General features: G+C 37.5%; 1 protein-coding gene across 2 annotated transcripts in view; it reads left to right on the top strand.

The window, feature by feature from the left end:
• Positions 1 to 21282, top strand: part of nhsb (Nance-Horan syndrome b (congenital cataracts and dental anomalies)) — a 50324-nt gene that overhangs the window by 19334 nt on the left and 9708 nt on the right. Inside the window, exons 2-5 of one of the 2 annotated variants that reach the window (XM_060859689.1) lie at positions 19042 to 19194; positions 20389 to 20534; positions 20731 to 20766; positions 20953 to 21006. In XM_060859689.1, the coding sequence (XP_060715672.1) occupies positions 19042 to 19194; positions 20389 to 20534; positions 20731 to 20766; positions 20953 to 21006 (389 nt within the window). The remainder of the gene's footprint in view (positions 1 to 19041; positions 19195 to 20388; positions 20535 to 20730; positions 20767 to 20952; positions 21007 to 21282) is intronic. The other variant, XM_060859690.1, reaches the window with a different exon arrangement.

Here is a 21282-nt window from a genome sequence, read left to right as displayed (position 1 = left end):
CATGTTTTTTTCTGCTCAATTTATCATTCACTCTTTTTTTTTTCTCTCGAGTGTCCGACACCTGGCTCTGTTGTTTTTCAGTGCACAGAGGGTGCTATTCAGCGTCACTGTGGTTGGCCCCCTTTGTGAAAGAGTTTTGCTTTTTTTGGGACTTGTGAGGAAGTGACCCCACACATGGCAAACCTGTCTGACATCTCAAATACTGAGGGCTGAGTGATGAAAAAAAGAGGGAGGAGTGTGGGATGAAATGTCAACTTGCAGTTGGCTGGTTGGAGGGAGCACACTTCAACACACACACCCACACCCAAAACACACACTATACAAAACACACACTACACAATGAAAGGAGCCTCCCAAGTAGCATCTGGTCTTTGGTTTTGCACAGAATGAGAAGAATAATAAGCGTCACTAATAAGCCAATCAGACGCAATCAGTCAAAAACTTCTCTGAGCTAACCTTTTGCAATTTCGCTAACATTCAAGGGCAGGAACGCTAACCTCTGATCACGTCTTATATAAATACAGTGGCTTGTATTTGAATAAAAAAGAGCAACAGCAATATAAATATATTTTTAGACATTTTTTTGGTGTTTCATTCCTGAGTCTCGAAACATTATCTTGTAACCTTTAAATATCTGTTCTTTTCTTCCCTTTAAAAAATTAAACAGGAAAAAAATGTGAAATCAGATTTCCACCTTGTGCAAAAATCTCATTCGTTCTCGAAACATTTCCTCTGTGTCACACATTCAGGAACTACACTTCAACTTCTACTCTGTAGATCCAGTGCTCTTTTTCCCACAGTATTTATGGCTGTGGTTTTAGGTCTTGCACTGTAAGGCAAAACAGAAAGCCAAACCACTGAGTGTGCACAGAAAAAGAAAAGAGAGAAAAAAAAATCTCCTCCTTATGGCAGACAATTTAATATCATCAACTTAACATGACTAGAAAAGTATTTCGGTAGATTTGAATTCTACGGCAATAAACAATGAATAATCAATGTTCTATTTTTATGACGTCTACAAAACAGTCGTCTTTTTTTATTCCTTTGTAAATTGATTTGAACAAGAGCAACGATATATATATATATATGTGTGTGTGTGTGTGTTTGACATTTAAAGTCAGAAAATTAATTGAGGCTTTTTGACCAATCAGAGAATTCAGCAGGCATTCAAATTGTAGAACAAGGAATTTTCTAATAGCTTATCTTTCTCTTAAGCAAATAGTCTTAAGAGAAAGATAAAGCAGCTTCATACAAGTATTGTACAAGTGCAAATATCGTACAAGTGCATGCTTTCTTTTTGTTGATGTGTGAAATATGAATTTGTGAACATTTGTGATGGTAAAATAAAATAAGACCTCTTAGAAATCAAGGCTGTAAATCTAGCTGCTCATTTAGACGTCAATATAAAATTGTTGGAGGATGGATGGTTTGTTTTGAATACAATACACCTATGTCAGTCATCCAATAACATACCACTGATGTGGTACACCAGAAAAACCTCACAGGCTCTGAGCTGTGGTCTGTTGCCCAAGGCAGAAGAGTTGTGTTTAAGTTACGTACCGGATTACGGACTGGACTGGACTGATATACAGTCTGTTCATGCATGCTGTTCAGAATAGTAGGTTGTTTTGTATGTTTTTTTTTTTGGAAGGATATGTGCTTGTTACCACTTCTTTAATGAGGCAGAGCTCATACCTTGACTCAGATTTGAGACTAAGCTAATATAATAAATTATTGTCATTCAGTCCATCCATCTTTTCTTTTAAACTGCACAATTATATAAACTGTTGTACATCAGGCATCTCGTACTGTACTCTGAAGTGAACATGAGGCCGGACAGCAGGGGCTTGGCGGGTTCTTGCAAGAGGAAAACCTTCCAAAATTTCCAGGAGGAATCGTTTATCACATCGATGATTAAACAGAATTCTTGCAAAAAACATGCTGGGAGGTTGTTTTTTTTAAGGTTTTTAAAGGATGCCAGTAGTGAGACATCATGCAGTATTCTGTAGTAGATTCTTAGAGCTTAAGGCTCAGGTAAATGAGACACTTGACTTCATAATAAGGCAATACATTTGCCACATTTAATTAGCACCATATCTGCTAATGTGTAACAGCTTTAATCATGTACTAACCAATATAACGACTAAACACTATACGGATAATGAATGAATTCTTGAGTTAGAAGATGCTGATTCATTTTCTATAATAACAAGACTTTTCCAGACATGCCGGATGAACAGATTTATTGTTCTTACAGTGCTGAAGAGATGTTTATGTAACATTTTAGCTTAGAGGGAAGCCTACTGCATGTGTCAGAGCTTTCTGATAGTCAGAGGTTTAACTTATTAAGTTTAAGAGAGTGAGAAAGACAAAAAACAGAACTTAAATAACTATAACTTCCATAATGTAGCTTGAATCATGGCTTGGCACCAATGAGACATTAAACATTACTGTAAACTGTTAAAAAGGATGTTAACATATTACGTAAGCGACTTGCGTAACTAGCATGACTTAACTTACCTTATGTAACTTGTATCGTGGATGTCCCACAATGAAAAATTAATCTTAACAACAAAAGGTTAAAAAAAATGAACATTTAACATAATGCAACTTAACGTAACGTAACATAACTTAACTTACGTAATGTAACTTGTAGCGCAAATGTTCTCCTAAAAAAATGTTCTCTTTTGACTTTTATTGCATCTCACCATCTTGCCTTTTTTATTCCTTAATTCTCCCTCTTTATATTAGACTTTATTTACTTCTGCATGGAGGGTGAAGGATGACCAGAACGAACTGATGACTAAGCGACTGCGGAGGAGGATTCGTGAGACACAAATAAAGCAAAAAGACCAGGGGATGTTTATTTTTATAAATATTAATTTGGGAAGAGGTGATTCAGATTTAGTCAGCCTCCTTCTGTCAGAGCTTCATGAGGAAATGATGGTGTGTTAAATGATTAAGAATCAACATTAATGCCAGTGTTTGATGGAGATGCATAAAACAATAGACAAGCTCGTTAAATAAATGTTCACGCTGTTTAAACCTTAAACTTTTGCCAGAGGAAATGGACAGAAAATGAATGAAAAAAATCACATTTTACTTTATTATATTGACTGAATACTGCTGGTGAGATTAGCGCACTATTGAGGCTCACGAGATTGAGTGAAGTGCCCAAGCGTGGCAGACAGTGTGGATATATAGGTCAGGATACACTGCAGTGGGAGTTAGGGGTGGCGGAAAACACACACACACACACACACACACACACACACACACACACACTGTTTGTATTGGCTGATAACCCTCGGTATTCCACTCCCCTGTTAATCTGTGTGGAACAGGAAGTACATCCCTCGGGTCTATCAAAGAAAAACATCCATCACTGTATAAGCTTTAGTGGACACTGTATAAGCTTTAGTGTTGTGGCGCTGCTGGATTCAGCACTGCTTTTATCTTTTCTTAAAGAATTATCGAAAATTAATGGATGGTGTTTCTGCACTCACTTTTTTACAGAATAGTTATTTAAACATATTTATACAATACTTCCTGTCCAAAAGTACTCTGAATAGAATGTTTGCCATGTCAGTTATTCGGTATTAATCTCCTGTTTACAGAACGGTTGTATTATGTGTGGCTGTTGTAAGGCTGTGATAAAGCTACAGCCTACTAATCACTAAAGCCTGTATAGTCTGAAGCTGCGTCCCATATGACTTATGCACTTACACTGTGCACTATGTTCTCTACCATCAAGTGTGTGATGATAAAATGAAAATAAAAATCTTGTCCACATGAGTGACGCCTGCCATCCTGGATTTTTTTCTTCTCATTCAGTGTCAGCCCCTGGTAGCCCTGCCTCTTATTCTCTACATATATGAACATGAAGTGAGAGCATGAAGCAAACAAAATTCCACGCTTCGTTGAATGAGTGCATCATCCAGATACCTGAAGTGCACTTCTTCTTCTTTTCTTCTTGTATGTGGCACAGAATAGTGCATAATTATAATTAGGGATGCACCTTAAATTTGTTTATAGTCGTTGAAATGTATGAGCGTTTGTCGTGTCCTGATTAGGGGTAAGGATAAAAAAAAATCTAGGATTTTGGAGGAATTGTTATACATGGCAACCCCATTTCCAGAGCCACTGAGCATGTGTGTAAAGACCCCTCAACTATTCAGGGATATTTAGCAGTTATGAAGGCTCCGGCCCTGATGACACATGCAGTGGCTCTTACTGGGTGCGGTGGCTTTAGCGCGGAAAAGGAAATGATTTCTTGAAGCTTTTGAATCCTGAAAAGGAAGTGGAATTTCCTCTGGCACTGAATATAATATAATATAATATAATATAATATCTGCTATTAGCAATCTGTTCATAATTACATGATTATATATACACACATGCAGGAAAATTTTAAATCCAAAAACCAAGTGTTTGACAGTTTATTTATCTTTTATTTAAAAAAAAAACTCTTTCTGTGTGTGCAGTTTGTGTTCACTCGTCCTTTTTGGTTGATTTTGGTAGGTGTTTCCTCCTCGATTGTGACCTCATTTTAGCAGCAAGGCTGGCAGTGTAAAACTGCCTCACATCATCACCGAATACACACACACACACGCTGCTATGTTATTGGCTGCGGCTTCTCACTCAATCTGCTGCATTTGCCATTAGGGTTTATTGAATGAGAGCAAGAGAGTCTGCTTGTGGATTGTGTGTGTGTGTGTGTGTGTGTGTGTGTGTGTGTGTGTGTGTGTGTGTGTGTGTGTGTTAAGGGCTCATCATAGACTTGAATGAATTTGGAATAGTGGATCTAGTGTACATTCAGAAAGTCTTTCAGAAATAAAAAACAAGACAAGAATTTCTGTGCAGTGAGAACACCATGAGACCCTGATCTTTAAGCAGTTTCCATAGTAACCTTACATTGCAAGGCTGATGAAAAGCTAGCTATATATATATATATAATTTATTTATTTTGTCATAGAATGAGCACTTCTTTACACACCTCAATAGAAATGCTCATTAACTCCTATTAGTGAATTGTGTAGAAACCACAGCTATCTTAGCACATAGGGTAGAGTCAGAGCTAAAAATCTTCAAGTTTTATTCCAGATATTGCACCTCATGGACATGGGCGATGTCAAATTTATCAGAAGTCCTTAAAATATTTGGATAGCCTAATCTAAATATCACAATTAGCAAAAATACTGTTAGAAAATCCTTGTTATGCTAACTGAACTCATGCTAGTTTAACCCCATTCTTGCTAACATAAATCAAGCAATAAAAAATATTTGTACTGTTTATTGTTTGTTTGTTTGTTTGTTTTGTTTGTCATAGATAATCTGCACTTGCTATTGCTCAAACTTAATGCTCACTAAGTTGTTTTTGGATTAAAAATATTTTTTTTTATATGTGTCTGTTTCATATAGAAACATAAGTATCCCCACTAATGCTAAATGAAAGCATGCTACAGTAGTTAAATCCAACAACTGCTAACTGACCTGAACTCATTCCAACTAAACACCGCTCACGCTAATTAAACTTATGCTAGATAAAAACAGTTTTCCTTCTCTGTAAAAGCTATAGACAAATACTTTAACAGAAAATGTGTGTCTGTGTGTGTGTGTGTGTGTGTGTGTGTGTGTGTGTGTGTGTGTGTGTGTGTGCGCGTGCGTGCGTGCGTGTGCTCATGCTGGCTAAACCCCATTCATGCTAACAATAGACTGGAGGAATGACTGTCTTGCTTTGTTTTGTTTTGGGTTTTTTGTTTGTTTGGTTGTTTTTTTTGCCATAGATATTTTACCTTTCTCGTGCTCAAAATAAATGCTCCCTAACTCACATATTACATTAATTAAGTTGTTTGTGGGGGTAAAAACCTTTATGATATGTCTCTGTTCCATATATACAGAAAATCTCCATGCATTCTAACTGAACTCATACTAGCTAAACCCCACTCATGCTAGCTGAACTAGTTGAAGACACAGTTCCTTATGTGTAGACAAAGGGTATATATTTCAACTGACTGTGTGTGTGTGTGTGTGTGTGTGTGTGTATGTGTGTGTGTGCATGCATTTTATTGTCTCTTACGGGTTGATTTTCAGTCATAATTATGATATTATGGTGTCTCAGTATAAATATATAAATAAGTATTTGTAATAAATCCGACCCATATAGATTATGTATAAAGTGTGTAATCTTAATGCTCAGACTATTCCAGTGTTAGATTAGACTAGATAAAGGGGCGGACAGCTTGTACATGTTGTATCTTGTGTTGCTAATTAAGTGATTCATCATTAATGGATTATTTTAAGTGATTCATCATTAATGGATTATTTTAAGTGATTCATCATCAATGGATTATACACAAAAAAAGGTTCAATAAGTGTGTGTTGGTGTAAGTGTTTTTTGTTTTTTTTAATCCCTCAGTGTGTTTTTTGGATTTAATTAATTTCAATGAGCTATAATGAAGTGAGATGTCAAGGTGATGTGTGTGTTACATCCAGTCTGATGTCAATAAAATGCAAAAATGTCACACACTTGTACACACACACACACTGCAACACACACGTCATACTGTGAGTAACGTCAACACTAAATAAAGGAGGATGAACTGCCACACACACACATACACACACAGTAGGGCACACTGCTCACAGCATATGGGCTGGTTTCCATGGAAACTGAGAGTTAAAAATAACATGGGCGATGGCTTTCTTGTACCATTAGCCAACAAGCCCGACGCGAAATGTCACACACACATACACAGTTGCTGTTCTAGTGAGGTAGTGCTGACGTTAAAAATTTTGATAATGGGCAGTGACGAATAGGACTCTCTTTCTTTCTCTCTCTGTTGCACACAAACATAGCTATCAGTCTTTATCTCTACCTTTTCTCTTTTTCTTTAATACACACACACATTATATCTGTGTCTACCTCTCTTTATATACACACTTTCTCTCTGTCTGTCTTCCTAGCCCATACACGGAGGGAAGATTTCTATTCACCCTATGGGTTCCGCAATGCTGCTGCACGATGTGGCTGCACCCCACCCCACTGCAGTGGCATGCTCTCTCTCTCTCTCTCTCTCTCTCTCTCAGTCTGTTACACACACACATACACACACACACACACAAACTCACACACGATTATCTGTGTGAGTGTGCACTCTCTCTTTTGAGATTTTTAAGCAATGTTAATGAATAATTAAAAGCATCTGCATATACATTTTCTCATATTTCTCACATTCCTCACATTCCAAAATGTGTAGAAGTGGTATATACGGTTTATGTAGTAAGGTTGGAGCTTCAAGTTGGTGTTTTGTTTTTGCTAGCCACGACAAGGTGTAACACACTGTCACGATGCATCATGGATAATATTCAGACTCATTTTCTCACTCTATAAAGATATTTTTGTGGGAAGTACATGTGGAATAAAAAGCTCACGGTAACAGATATTTCTATGAAACTCTCTTGAATCAAATCTCTGTTGTATAAAATGTTTTACAGTTATTCTATTTTATATTTACATGACACGGTAGATTAGAGTAGCACTGAGAAGAAGATTGACCAGATTTTGCTTATTTGCGTTGTTGTTATGAATATTTTGGCCTGCTTTCTCACTGAGGTATTTTCTTTCTGCATTTTGACCCAGAGTCATTTTCATGTTAAATATGTCTCTGACAAATATGTCATTGGGTTTCTATGGTAGCTGCTAAGTTTGAAACTTTTATGTTTATTGGTTAGTATCACATTAAGTATTGTGTTTGTGTGTGAGTGTGTGTGTGGTCATTTGCCCTGACAGGATTCATACATCACCTTGAATTTGCTTTATTTATGCAGTACTTTTTGATTGGTCTATAATAAGCCCCTGGAGGTGATTGCCATGACCCAGTACATTAGTAGGTCAAAGGTCATGTGTGGGTAGTTGGCCACAAATGGTCCAGATGTGACTGAAGTATGGACCTATGGAGCAAAAATAAACAACTTTCCTGTTGTATAGCAGACTTTAGCCCTGGTGATGTCTGAACACAAGTGTGTGTAAAGGTTTACGAGGTGTGTGAGAGAACGTGCACCAAAATAGGCTCTAAAATGACCTAAAAGGGACCACAAACAGGGTGATCAAGACCTCTGATAGTGTTACAAATAAGTGGACTTAATAGTGGCTGAAGGCATACAATGGAATGAATCGTATTTGCTGAATTTTTTTAATCCATCTGTGTTTTTAAACTATAGTCAGGACAATTAAACCAGACGAGGGATTGAATACGAACGAGGAATAAAATATACAAGCTTCTGATTTCTTAACACATTTATCAGTGTCGAAACTCTTGTGCACTTGCTTGCCTGTAAGTAGGCATAAACTTATACACAGATGGTTTGTCATGTGTTTGGTGTTACTTGTTGGAAAGTCGAGTAAATCAGAGATTTAATCAAAATTGGATCAAAAAGGCAGTCTCCATTGCTAGTTAAGGATGCACTATTCATATTTCGTGTTTGAATGTCATGGCTTTGAATCAGACACCTGATCAGAAACGGATTATTACTATAAATATTTACTTCCTCCATAACCTCGAAAACTTTAGCGCAACGGCGTGCTGCGTGTGACATCATTGTTATTGTTCGTTTGCGCATGCGGGTCAGTTCGAAACAGCAAACAGTTCACACTGGTATCTGATATAGGCCACATTTTAAAAGGTAATGTGAACAGCCAAACAAAAAAATCAGATCTGAGCAAAATATCCGAACTTGAGCATTAAGACTTGCAGTGTGAACGCGGCTATACAGTCACAGAACCCCTTTAAGTTTGGTTTGGTTTTCTTTTATATCACAGGAGGCTTAAACCAGTCAAGAAGCTGTTATTTAAGGTGGCTGTGATTGTTAATGGTGCAAAAATATCTAAATTAGAAGGTTAAGGCAGGGTTTAGGAATGTACAGTGTAAAATTTCAGATTATGAAGAGCTGGGATTAATTGTTAAATGTGAGCAAAGGGAAACAAGATAACCCAGGATTCAGTTTCTCTGAGCTTTACCATGTCCCAGAGTTATTTTATCTTTGAGAAGCCTTATTATTCTCAGTTTGGTTATACGTTTGAGCGATATATGAAAGAAATGTAGCACCTTGTAGGAACAGGAAATTCAAACCAGGAGCTTTATCACTCACTCACTCTCACTCATTTTCTACCGCTTATCCGAACTACCTCGGGTCACGGGGAGCCTGTGCCTATCTCAGGCGTCATTGGGCATCAAGGCAGGATACACCCTGGACAGAGTAGAGCTTTATCAGCTTTCAAAAATCTTATTTCTATCTTATTGTATGCATTTTGCTGTAATACACTGAGTTTGAGATACATTGAGATTTTTATTCACTGTAGTGCTTATTAAATTCAGTTCAATTTCAATTCAGTTTATTTGCATAGTTTAACATTTTTTGACATTTGTGCAGCTCAGCAATCCTGAGGCGAGAGTGGCAAGGAAAAACTCTCTGAGATGATTTGAAGAAGAAACCTTATGTGTGTGACACCGGATAGTAAATACAATTCCTACAACTATAATGTGGACTCAACATTAGCATGGCCACATCATGCCACAAGGGGGCAGTGTTTCAAATCTGTTTTCACTGGAAAAGAAAACATATATGAAAATAAGCCTTAATAATACAAAATAGAGAAATGTTGAATTTTCAAAGTTTAACTCTGGCAAAATACATAGTTTTTCTAAATCACTCCTCAGGGGCATGGGAGTGGCCCCCAAACAGGGCACAATGTAATTTGGTTCAAAGGATGAGTGAACAGACATTTCTTTCTTCCTTCCTCAAAACACACACACACACACACATATATGCATGTGTAGTCATTAAGCTGTGTGTGTGGGGTGTGTGTGTGTGTGTGTGCGAATGGGAATGTGGCCCAGAGGCATCCAGGAAATTAATTTCAAATCTTAATGACCATCATATCAGCATCAGACTTGCTTCATATGATGCTGGAAGGTGGAGAGGACTGGGGGAAAAAAAACTCTGTAGTAGACATAACAGAGATAGTGATGGGGGCTGGGAGAGAAAAACAATAGGGAGTTTTTAGACTAACAAACATGAACTTTTCCAGAAGCTTTTTCAGTGCAGTGATGTTGTGTGTGTGTGTTTTTGTGTGTGGTGGGAAAAAGGGTTGTGTTGGCTTGGATCTGACTAACTCATAGATTTAATTTAATTACAGTTCATTCTGGGTTGCCAGGTTTGTCGTTTTACAACGCCAATATCTTGCTTAGTATTAAAATAAAATAATAAACATTAAATATCGTATTTCCTCAAGGCACCTGTGCATTTCTAGTAAACTGAATGAGTTGAAGACAGAAGGAAAATATATAACTATATATAGTGGATAATGTTTGTATTTTAGAAACCACACCACAGTGACCTTGTTTCAGACTGAGAAAATAAAAAATGTCTTCCTTCCTGCTCAATGGCCAAATTGAGCTTGAAATTGTGTTATTTTGTTTGAGGCTATGTCCTTATTAATATTATATTATATTATAATATCCCTATTCACAAAGCTCGATAGTCAGAAGCCGCTGCTGAGCCCTCAGGAAAAGGGTCATGATGGTTGTTTTGGCTGTGGCCCATGGCTCTGCTGTGATTGTGTGCATGTACTGGACTGCGTGTAGAGCATCAAGCTGGCAGTCACGGCAGACAGACCTGTATTTGTCTGGTTAAAAAGTATAACTGCGTTTGGCACCTTCTAACTGTGCTAAACACTCACCTACCACAGGAGCCATTGGTGCCAAGGTCATTGGCATGGGGGCTTAACAGGGATTAAGAATGAGGACAGCAGGGATGCTTTCTCTCTTTCTCTCTCTCTCTCTCTCTCTCTCTCTCTCTCTCTCTCTCTCTCACTCCCTCTCACTCACTTTCTCACACACACACAGAGTAAAAACCAACACTGTAACGAGTTACACACAGGTACACATACTGAAATCCAGTTCAGTTCAGTTCTGTAGATACATTCATGTCCATGTGGATGTGTTAACTAATACTTCAATAATATTCACGACACTGAATAGGAAGAAAACAGATTTATAGACAGTTATAGACGGTAGAGATGGTGTAGCCCTGTACTGTGGATTATCATAACACCCCACTCTTCTCACTAAGCTCATTCACTAGCCTGCTGAGGGATTAAGACCAAACCAAGTGCTGATGGGCCGTACCATCTGCAATAGACTTGTCAGAGTCAGGATATAAATGATGATAAAGCATTTAGATATCAGGCCTACAGATGTTGCATTGGAGCTTGTGTGGGCTTGTTTGAAGATGGATCCATAAACATGCTGTTCTACTGGGTTCAAGTCTCTTCTCCAGCATGATCAATCTGGCCTGCTGTGTACCATTTAGATCAAGAGGTACTGTACACCTTCACTCTCTGTGATGAGTCTGCTTTATAGCTCATGTTCCTTATACTGTGTGTAGACCTATTTGTTTACCATAAACTATATTTGCTTCATTATCAGGTAGCAGTTAGATACGCTTGAGAAGCAATTAAAAATTAAAAATTAGCAATTAAAAATTAAAAAAAACTTGTAGCTTTAAAATATATAGAAAGAATGCTTGTTTGGTGGAGCTCATAGATATCTACCATACGTAGATGTCGCCTTGGGGTCCTAAAAATGCATCAAACCCGCCGCCATCTTTGTACAGGGGTCTTGTACTTCAAATGCATGGACGATGCCAGACTTTTGTGCTGTGTTTGGTTGTTCAAACGAATGAAAACCAAAATCCAGACAGCAAGGGATTACATTTCACAAGTGAGAATGTGTTTTATGATATTGAATGTTAGGACATTATATTTGTGGTTACGTTGGTTTGTTTCAGTCCTTGGTTAAGGACCACAGCTAATCCATGCTAGTTACCCTTTAGTTTTTGACAGTTAGGAAAACCGACAATGTTTGTAGATTCCGAAGCTCTTAATAAGGACATTAAAAATTGACCCATGCTTTTTTGCTTAAAGGTGAAAAGACCCAACTTTATGTATGTTTTGTAAGATTCCCTTATCTGTCAAACATATTTTATTAGATTGTCCTGGACTTAACAGAAGCAGAATGCTCTTTTATCAAGTTACTTCACTTAAGGACATATTTAATGACATTATGCCTGTAAAGGTTTTGGATTTTTTTTTATCGTATGTTAATTTAAAAAAAATTGTATAATATGACTTGTTTATATTTGTTTTGTTTTTATTGTATTTATATGATAGTGTTTTTGTAATTGAATTTTTGCCATAGCTTTGATTGCTGACATGGTATTAAATAAAATAATTTAATGTGAGATAGCAACAATCAACAGTTTACAATAATCAATAATTTATTGTAAGGAAACTAGAAAAATGAGAGCATGGGAAAACTTTTTTAGTTTTGCTAGTAGCTTTTGCAATCCTCCGGCTTGCTCATTAGGCATAGATGTTAGAGATATATAATATATATTAATTTTAAAATATAACATTTGTATTCTGTTTCTATACTCATGTAAAGCTGCTTTGAGACAAGGTGAATTGTTAAAATGTCTATACAAATAAATTGAATTGAATAGTTAAATCACTAAATATATACATGTATACATATATTTTTAAAAACTGCATATCTGTCACACCATTGTAGCAGTGTTGCATGCAGTAGGCTATAAGGTAAGTAGCGATTGTTCATTTGAAGTTTACTCAAGTTTGAGAATGTAACTGATAAACTTACACCTACTAGCACTATGCATTATATTGTGAAAAAGTAGATTATCTTAATATCAAAACCTTAGATTTTCTCTGGACTTAATGATAAATACATGTCTGACCTTTGTAACGAACCAAAAAAACTAGAAAATTGCATTCATGGCGATTTATGGTGATTTTATTTCTTTGCCTACATTGACGCTGATGCATTAAGAGGAGGAGGTCCCCTGTACCAAGATGGCGGCTCAATTGACGCATTTGTTCCAATGTACTGCCGTATACAAGGCGACATCTAGTGTATATATCTATGGGTGGAGCCTACAATATTGTGTACACTGGTAAAGCCTCATACCCTGAAAGCTCCTGACTGCAAAGACTAAAACGCATAATACATAATATATTTACACAACCACATTATAAAGTTTATAAAGCGTTCTTAGGGACCGGTCAAACACCATAGGCAGCCATCACTTGCTGATCTGTAAATCTTGTTGTGTTTTATTCAACCAGGTCAGACACTTTGTTTATATATATTTATTAAGAGAATATTTGGGTGTCTATATATATATATATATATATATATATATATATATATATATATATATATATATATAGTTTTATTTATTTAGACAAAACTGAATCAACTGAAACCAGTTTTGTGAATCGGATTGAATTGTGAACAATTGTGTATCACTGCACATTTTTTCATGCTGGTACCATCACCAAGCAAAGGCAATTATGTTAGGCAAGTATAAAAAAAAAAAAGGCAAATATAAGTAATTATGTTAAATAATTACTATCCTATATCCTCAGCACATTCCATCACCATTTTCCCAGTTGAGGGAATACGTTATGGAAGAACAGTGTTCATTCTCCCAGTACAATTCATAAGCCACTTTGTGGAATCTGTGGCATGGTGCGTTAAAGTGTTCTGGTGACCTGTGGTGACCCAACACCTTAAAAAGTGTTTTTTTTTTTCTTCTTCTTTTTTTTGGCCCCAAGTCTGTATACATGAAGCAAAGCATCATTTACAAAACATATGATGAAATCAATAGCTGTACTATAATCGACGGAATTTCTAAATTTCAAAGACATTATTGACAAATGGCTTTGAATCCTTCATGATGTTTTTCTCAGCACATTTAACATAAACATATGGTTATGTTTTGTTTAATACACAGACTGTCCATCTCTGTTTATGTCTTTCTTCATGATCTGCTGCTGATCTGTAAATTACTGGGGCATCACACAATAAATTACAGTGCACTAGTAACCCCGAAACACTAGAATGTTTACTGGAGACATCATGGCAACTTTGAATTCCAGGGTCCGTGGCTAATGGCTAGCTTGAACTGAGTATGAATTGTTGCCTGCTAAAAGAATTCTAAAGTTTATAGGTCATTTTAGATCATTGTGGTGTGTATGTGTGTGTGTGTGTGTGTGAGTGTGTGTGTGTGAGTGTGTGAGAGAGAGAGTGTGTGTGTCTTTCAGTCTTTTCCTTAGCTTTTTATCCACTTCTTTTTTTAAGGTTCTCACATTTCTTGCTTCTTCTATGGTGCATTATGAATGAGTAAAAATGTGAAAGTATGGAAGTGAATTAGCGGTAAAGAAGTACTTTTTAGGTCACAGTCAAAGCTTGTGTGTGTGTGTGTGTGTGTGTGTCAGTGTTCATGCCTCGTTGATCACGATTTGTCATGATTCAAATGCGCACCAGGGTCCTCTTTATTTGCAGAATTTGCTTTGGGACGAATTTCAGGCCCTGTAAATGATGCATCATATTTTTTTTTCTTAGTTTTGTTTTTTAGATATTACAGAGGCACTTCTGAGTATCTGCTATATTAGAACCATGTCTAGTCATAATCCCCGGATCTATAAGTTTGTAGATTTTTAATGTATTGCTACTGCTTCATTAAAGAAGTTGATTTCATTTACTGTGACAAGGGTCCCATAGAGGTTGTATTGACTCATGCCAAGTCTGCCTGGAATAAGCTCCAGATCCACCTCGAATAAAGGCCTATATTAAACCTTCTATATGGGTTCGATTTAATCTAACATAAAATCTGGGATTATTTGGATTTTTCTTAAGACATGTTTCAGTAGTTTTGGGTATTTTGAGAATCTGTTCCCAGTTCACAGTGCTGACCATGCACCTGCTGGAGAGAAAGTCAGAGCGAAAGAAGGGAGGGGGAGATGGATAGAGAACGGGAGAGATAGAAAGTAGGCAATAGGAGCAGGTGCAGAGCTCTGCTCTCTCCATTTGGATGGAGCTAGCATACTGGCACTAACCGACCCACAGAGGAATGGGCAACTCTCACAGAAAGACACCCATTCTGGGCCTGCAGGAGAGGAAGAGGAGGGTAAAGAGGAAGTGTAAACATGCAGGACAAGGGGAGGACACTGCAGGTAAGGTACCTTGAAATTTTGAGATTTTTTCTATATAATGTTCTGCAGTGGGATTAAATATAACAGTTTTTCATCCAGAATAATCCTTAACCTTATGTGCTGTATGTGAGATATCAGTCACCAAAGTTTAATGAGTGCTCCTTTATTGATGTTTGTATGTATTTGGTGTGCTAAGAGGATTGTGATTGAAAAAACACCCACTTTGTATGTCACTCAGAAGAGCTCAGAAGCTCAGTAGAGGTCATATTTTTACACCGCAGCACTCGTTTTATGATGATGCAAAGCAGAAACCGAGCGCTGGGGATGATGCTGTAATAGAGTGTGCGCTCTAAAACACTGCAGCATCAGATCTGATTTGCTCATTAAGCCACACAAGTAGCGAGGTGAGTGCATGTGGAGGAAGGTGTGTTTGGGTGTGAGTGTGTATGTGTTTTGGTGAGAGTAATGAAGAAAATAAAGGTATAATAGGAGATGAGAAAGAATGAAATGAAAGAGAAATGACAAGTAGGGTTGTTTAGTATTGACCTAAAGAAAATGCAACATAATAAAAAAGAAAAGAAAAGAAATATTTTATACATTAAAACTGAAGTGAGGTGAAAAGATTGAGATAAATATGCAGTAAAAGAGTCAAGAAAGAATATTATATATAGTTTTGAAATCTGTCTTCTTTTTATTATACACTTTTACACAATACACTGACAAGACATTTATTTTATCGCAGCAAGTCTGTTATGAGATTAATCAGGATGCTGTTGGGTTTCTGTGAGAAGAGTATCATGATGCTGTGTTTTTCTCCTGGTGAGAAGGGCAATGAGAAATTTGTACCTTTTCACCGTGCCTTTGATACAGAGATGAAAACAGATAGCAAACCTAAAGCTTTTAAATGTTTCAGCCAAGAGGGCTAGGGGAAAAATGCGTATGACACACTGCGATGTGATCCACTCTGGATAAGTGTGTCTGGCAAGTGAATTTCCGTTTTTTGGAATGTTCTCCACATGCACTTTCACACAGTTCTTCAGTTTCAGCTGGATTGGTTAGTAAATTACTGGTATGTGTGAATGAGTGAGTGAATGTTTGTGCACTGGGATGGACCGGTGTACCGATAACAAATGCAAACAGGATAAAGCGTTTACAGAAAATAAATGAACGGTAATTAGGCTGAATTTATTTTTTCAGAATGTATCAGTTGGTTTAGACAAAACACAGGCATTCAAAGCTGCCATGACCACATGCAAACACCTGAGTGTTGATGCTACCAGCATAGACGTAAACAAAGACAGTCTTTTGTCATTTAAAAGAGGTCGAGTTTTTCCTCACCAATTATGCTTCAGACTTGTTTATTAGAGACACAAATCTACATCCCAGTTTCTAATATCTAATATCCTTATGTTTTGCTCTTTATTTGGTTAATATATTTTAGAGCAGAAACTAGATAATGAAAATAAATCGGAGCTACAGGATTATGCTTGGCAGATTCTTACAACTGCAATATGTCCAAGTAATATGTTCAGTAATACTCTTCGTGTACTTTCTGGATTTATTGTTGGATGGGAGCAGCAGTGTACCGATCTAGACTGGACACCGTCCAATAACTGCTTAGCACTTGATACATGACTAACCTGCCAGTAAGAACCCAATAAATATGTTTAATATGTGATTTGTTGAGGAACTGTAAATGTTTTTTTGTTGAGGCTGAACCTTTTTACATCCATCGTTTTTTTTTTATCATTTAAACCTTGTCTCAGGTTTCTTAGGGGGGTTTTCTTGTAAGAAATGAATATTAGGTACAATTTGATTGAATTGTGTTATTTTTTTGTGGAACGTCTAAGGGTGACATGGTGGTGTAACAGGTAGCACTGCCACCCTATAGCACCAGGGTCCCTGGTTTGACCCCTGATTAGTTTGGTTTGCCATCATGTGGGAATTGTGCAGCATCCCAGGACACTAAAGACACACAGTGGTGGCTTAGTGGTCGGGTTATTGACCAGAAGCTTGGAGATTAAGCCAAAGCAATGCCAACCACTATTGGGCCCTTGAACAAGGTGCAGGACTGCTGTGTTATGGCTGACCCTGTACTCTGACCCCAACTTCCTAACAAGCTTGGATATCTGACAAAAGTATTTCACTGTGTTGTAATGCATATGAAGATGGATGGATGTTATTTCTTCAAAGAGGAAAATATGAATAAGTGTACAGATAATCCGGCAAAACAACAAATATTATACAATCAGTCTTCTACATTCGAATATGTCTAGTACAATGTAGTAGTTAGGTTGGATCCTAAGCTTACAATCCTCTCGTTGTTGTTGGTGTAGTCCATTGGGTATTCTGGTTTGATTTAAGTGAGTGTGTGCATTAAAGTTTTATCTCAAATGTTCTCCAACTTTTTTTGGATAGACTCCAGTCTCCATGAGTTCATTCAGTACTTCTTCATTCTGAATGCTTTGATGTAGATTAGAAGAATCTAACAAATGATTTGTAATTTCCTGAGGTTTATACATCTTATTTTTCAAGACATCTTGAAGCATTATGTTGGAAGGGGAAAAGTGTGATAGGCTAATATAAGTATCTCTCTCTCTCTCTCTCTCTCTCTCTCTCTCTCTCTTTCTTAAAAACACACATGCACTCTCTCTCTCTCTCTCTCTCTCTCTCTCCCTCTCTTTCTCTCTCTTTCTTAAAAACACACATGCACTCTCTCTCTCTCTCTCTCTCTCTCTCTCTCTCTCTCTCTCTCTCTCTCTCTCCCTCCCGCTCTCTCCCTCTCTTTCTCTCTCTTTCTTAAAAACACACATGCACTCTCTCTCTCTCTCTCTCTCTCTCTCTCTCTCTCTCTCTCTCTCTCTCTCTCTCTCCCTCCCGCTCTCTCCCTCTCTTTCTCTCTCTTTCTTAAAAACACACATGCACTCTCTCTCTCTCTCTCTCTCTCTCTCTCTCTCTTTCTCTCTCTGATGGGCAAAATAGCATCTCCTGTTATTGCTGGCAATTGTGGTCTGATAAGGATCTGCTAATTCACTGTAAATTAGATATGAAGGGTTGCTTAGATACGGCTGACTCTGGGCTATTCATGGGCACAGCCACACGGTGCATACTGATGGGCAGATGCTGCTTTATTGAGGGAGAGAAAGGAGAGAGGGATGGTCTCTCAGCAGTGTCACTGCTTTACTGAGTATGGTCTACCACTTCTAAGACTACCTAAGTCATAGCTAGCTGGTGGTGGCCTTGTTGTGATCTATTTCAATTCAGTTTTATTTCTATATTTTTATTTCTCACAAAGAGTCCAGGGATGAGCAGATGATTACAACAGCAGTGTTATGTACAAATTTATTTGTACATAACATATATTCCATTAAAGCAAGGGTGTGTGACTTCCATACATACTTGGGCATCCATATACAACATATATATCAGCAGTGAATGTACCATAATTTACCATCAAGCATGCAGAATGGGGCATGCAGGCATGTGGGTTGAGACATGCAGTGTGTTGTACACTTACAAGTGCATTTAAATTGTATAAAGTCCTGTACAGGTTTAGTATAGGTACAGGTGCAAGATGGGCATTTCTAATACATTTTCAACTGACACAATTTGGCTAAAGGTTTGTGTAAGCATCCCAGTCCGGATTTAAATATAGTTAATGACCTCCTCTTTTAGATTTTGGAACATGGCTATTGGGTTTTGCCCATTCGTCCACAAGAGCCTTAGTGGCATCATTAGTGATGTGGGGTGCAGTTCATAAACTTGAACATGCTTTTCCATGCTTCAACAGTGTTTAGGCCTCTTAGATCCAGTAAAGTTCCTAGTTCCATCCTATACATAAGTGTGCTTCCATCTTTATGAGGAAGGTCCACATATAGGTGTGATAGTCAGGTATCCACAAACTGAAGAAGCCCTCAACCTTTCACAATATTTTATACTCTGTTTCTGTGTCTCTCTCTCTGCAGCCGTGTCGAATCTGGATGTTGAGAGTAAGTTAACATCCCACTTTCAGGCCCCATGGCACCAGCAGCACAACTTAATTCACCCCAGCACACGGCTGCCATGTCTGGAAGAGCTGCACCGCCATGCCCAGTTCACGCTACGGGCACTGCACAGAGGTAAGCTGCCTTAACACCTTTTCCTTGGTCCAAGCCACCTACTTTGTTTTTATAGTTATAGGGTTAAAAAGCTCTAAAGATGCGTGTCAGTTATATGCTGGCGGATTGTGTTTTAGACTTTCAGTATTCATCCACTTTAAAAAAGCTTTATGATGGATTATTTTATCCCGTGTAAACCTTAAAGAAGTGTTAAATACTATAACATTTGTAGCCTGGTTTGTTCTTACCTTATATAAGTCTATCAGTATGTAGCAAGAAAAAGTGCAATCTGAATGAAAGCAGAACTTAGTCATCTTTATATTCTCCAGAAATATACAGCTAAAAAGCCTTCCAGGTAACAAGAATCTGTGTGTATAATATCTGGATCATGCTGCCCCCTGGTGTTACAAAGTATTACTCACCACTACTGCCTGGTGAAAAGAAACCATGTACTGTATCATTACTGTATATTTCAATATTTGTTATGTACAAATGTATATTTTGTTCATAGCCACTAGAAATACAGGAAGTTTTAGGAAAAATTTTAGTGATAACATTCGTAGCAGAAGCACTAGAAAAATCTTCAGCCTGTTCTCTGATTTTATAATCACTGTTACTGTACCTCAGAGTGAGAGGTGTTTGTTGTCAAGCCTTTGAACTGCTTATTATGGAGAAATAGTTTTGTCTTCCTGGAAATAACAGTCCAGGAATTTCACTTTGCTTTTCCACAGGAGTGCTGCTAACTGCTAACTGCTAATCCCAGAGCAGTTTGAGAATCTAGTTGAAAGAAATGGCTTGTTAAAAAGAATAAAGTACAAGATGATATATTGCAACAATCAACACAGGTCAGTTGAGCTGTTAAAAGCACAGTGATAGAGAACACACCTAGATAGATGTATATGTGGTGTTCCAGGACTAGCTGCATATTTCTTGATGGTTGAGTAGCAGCAGAAATGACAAGAGACAAGAGCCATGACAATGTAATCAGCAGGAGTTGAACACACACAGAATCTATTTATTGGGGTGGAACGTTGGCCATAATGACTGACTATATAATAAGGACCAAATGTTGCCACCATAAGGATAGAAATACCTGACTTTTTCTGAAATACCTGACCAGGACTCTACAGTTACTGTATATACCACAGATTAATCCTTGCCTTTATGACCAGACCTTGGTACTAATATCAGTGGAATAATTAATTCAGCATCCAGTTTTTGTGTCCGATACAGAGCAGCGTCAGCGTTCAACCAGCAGGGAGCGCAATCTGGTCACCATCTCCATCTCAGTGGCTCCACCCATGCCCACATTCCCCTCCCCTCACTCCATTAGGAGGCAGGACCAGAGACACTCACTTATGGTAAATACGATTAATGTTATACCGCAATACTAGCTTGGGATTTGTATGTTGCTTGAGACTGGTGTAAACATAAGAACTATTTCTCCTATGTTTTGGCTGTTAACATGTAGGACATTTAAATCACTTGCGCTATACACACTAAATGTTTTCTTTTATTATTATGATTGTGTTTTTTTCTAATTGTGTCATGCCACAGCTGGACAGAGCTGAATTTCATACAATGCAGAGGAAGGTAATTCACATTATTGTTAATACAGAAACACTCCTAATCCACCAGTTTGACTGAATTAAAAGCATGGACATTTTTCTTGGCCCTAATGCTATTTGATTAGTGATGTTTGATTTGTTTGGAGTTATATTACGATACACTCAGATCTCAGGTTCTTTCTTTCCTCTTTCTGCCCAACACTTTGAATAGGAAAGAAGTACCAGAGAGTCAGACATGCAGACTCTCCCCAGGAAAGTTTTCCAGGTGCTGCATTTGCTTTAATAATGTCATTTTTATTCTAACATAGCACAGACTTCATTTATTTTTCAGTTAGTTCCATAGTTTTAAATCGATTCCATTGTTCAGTGTTTTTTTCTTTTTATATCCCATTCGTCACCACAGAGTAGACCAAAACTCGGGACAATCTTATTGGTCTTAGTGATTTCACTTTGGTTTGTTTGCCAGCAGATAAATACTTGGCACAAATATCTTTTAAAAATAAATGTAATAAAAGCTTTGAATTAAATCCAACTTTATTAA

The sequence above is a fragment of the Tachysurus vachellii genome, chromosome 23 (genome assembly GCF_030014155.1).
Source record: "Tachysurus vachellii isolate PV-2020 chromosome 23, HZAU_Pvac_v1, whole genome shotgun sequence".
NCBI classification, from domain to species: domain Eukaryota; kingdom Metazoa; phylum Chordata; class Actinopteri; order Siluriformes; family Bagridae; genus Tachysurus; species Tachysurus vachellii.
The sequence above is the reverse complement of the archived record's forward strand: the minus strand, read 5'-3'. Positions and strand labels throughout refer to the sequence as shown.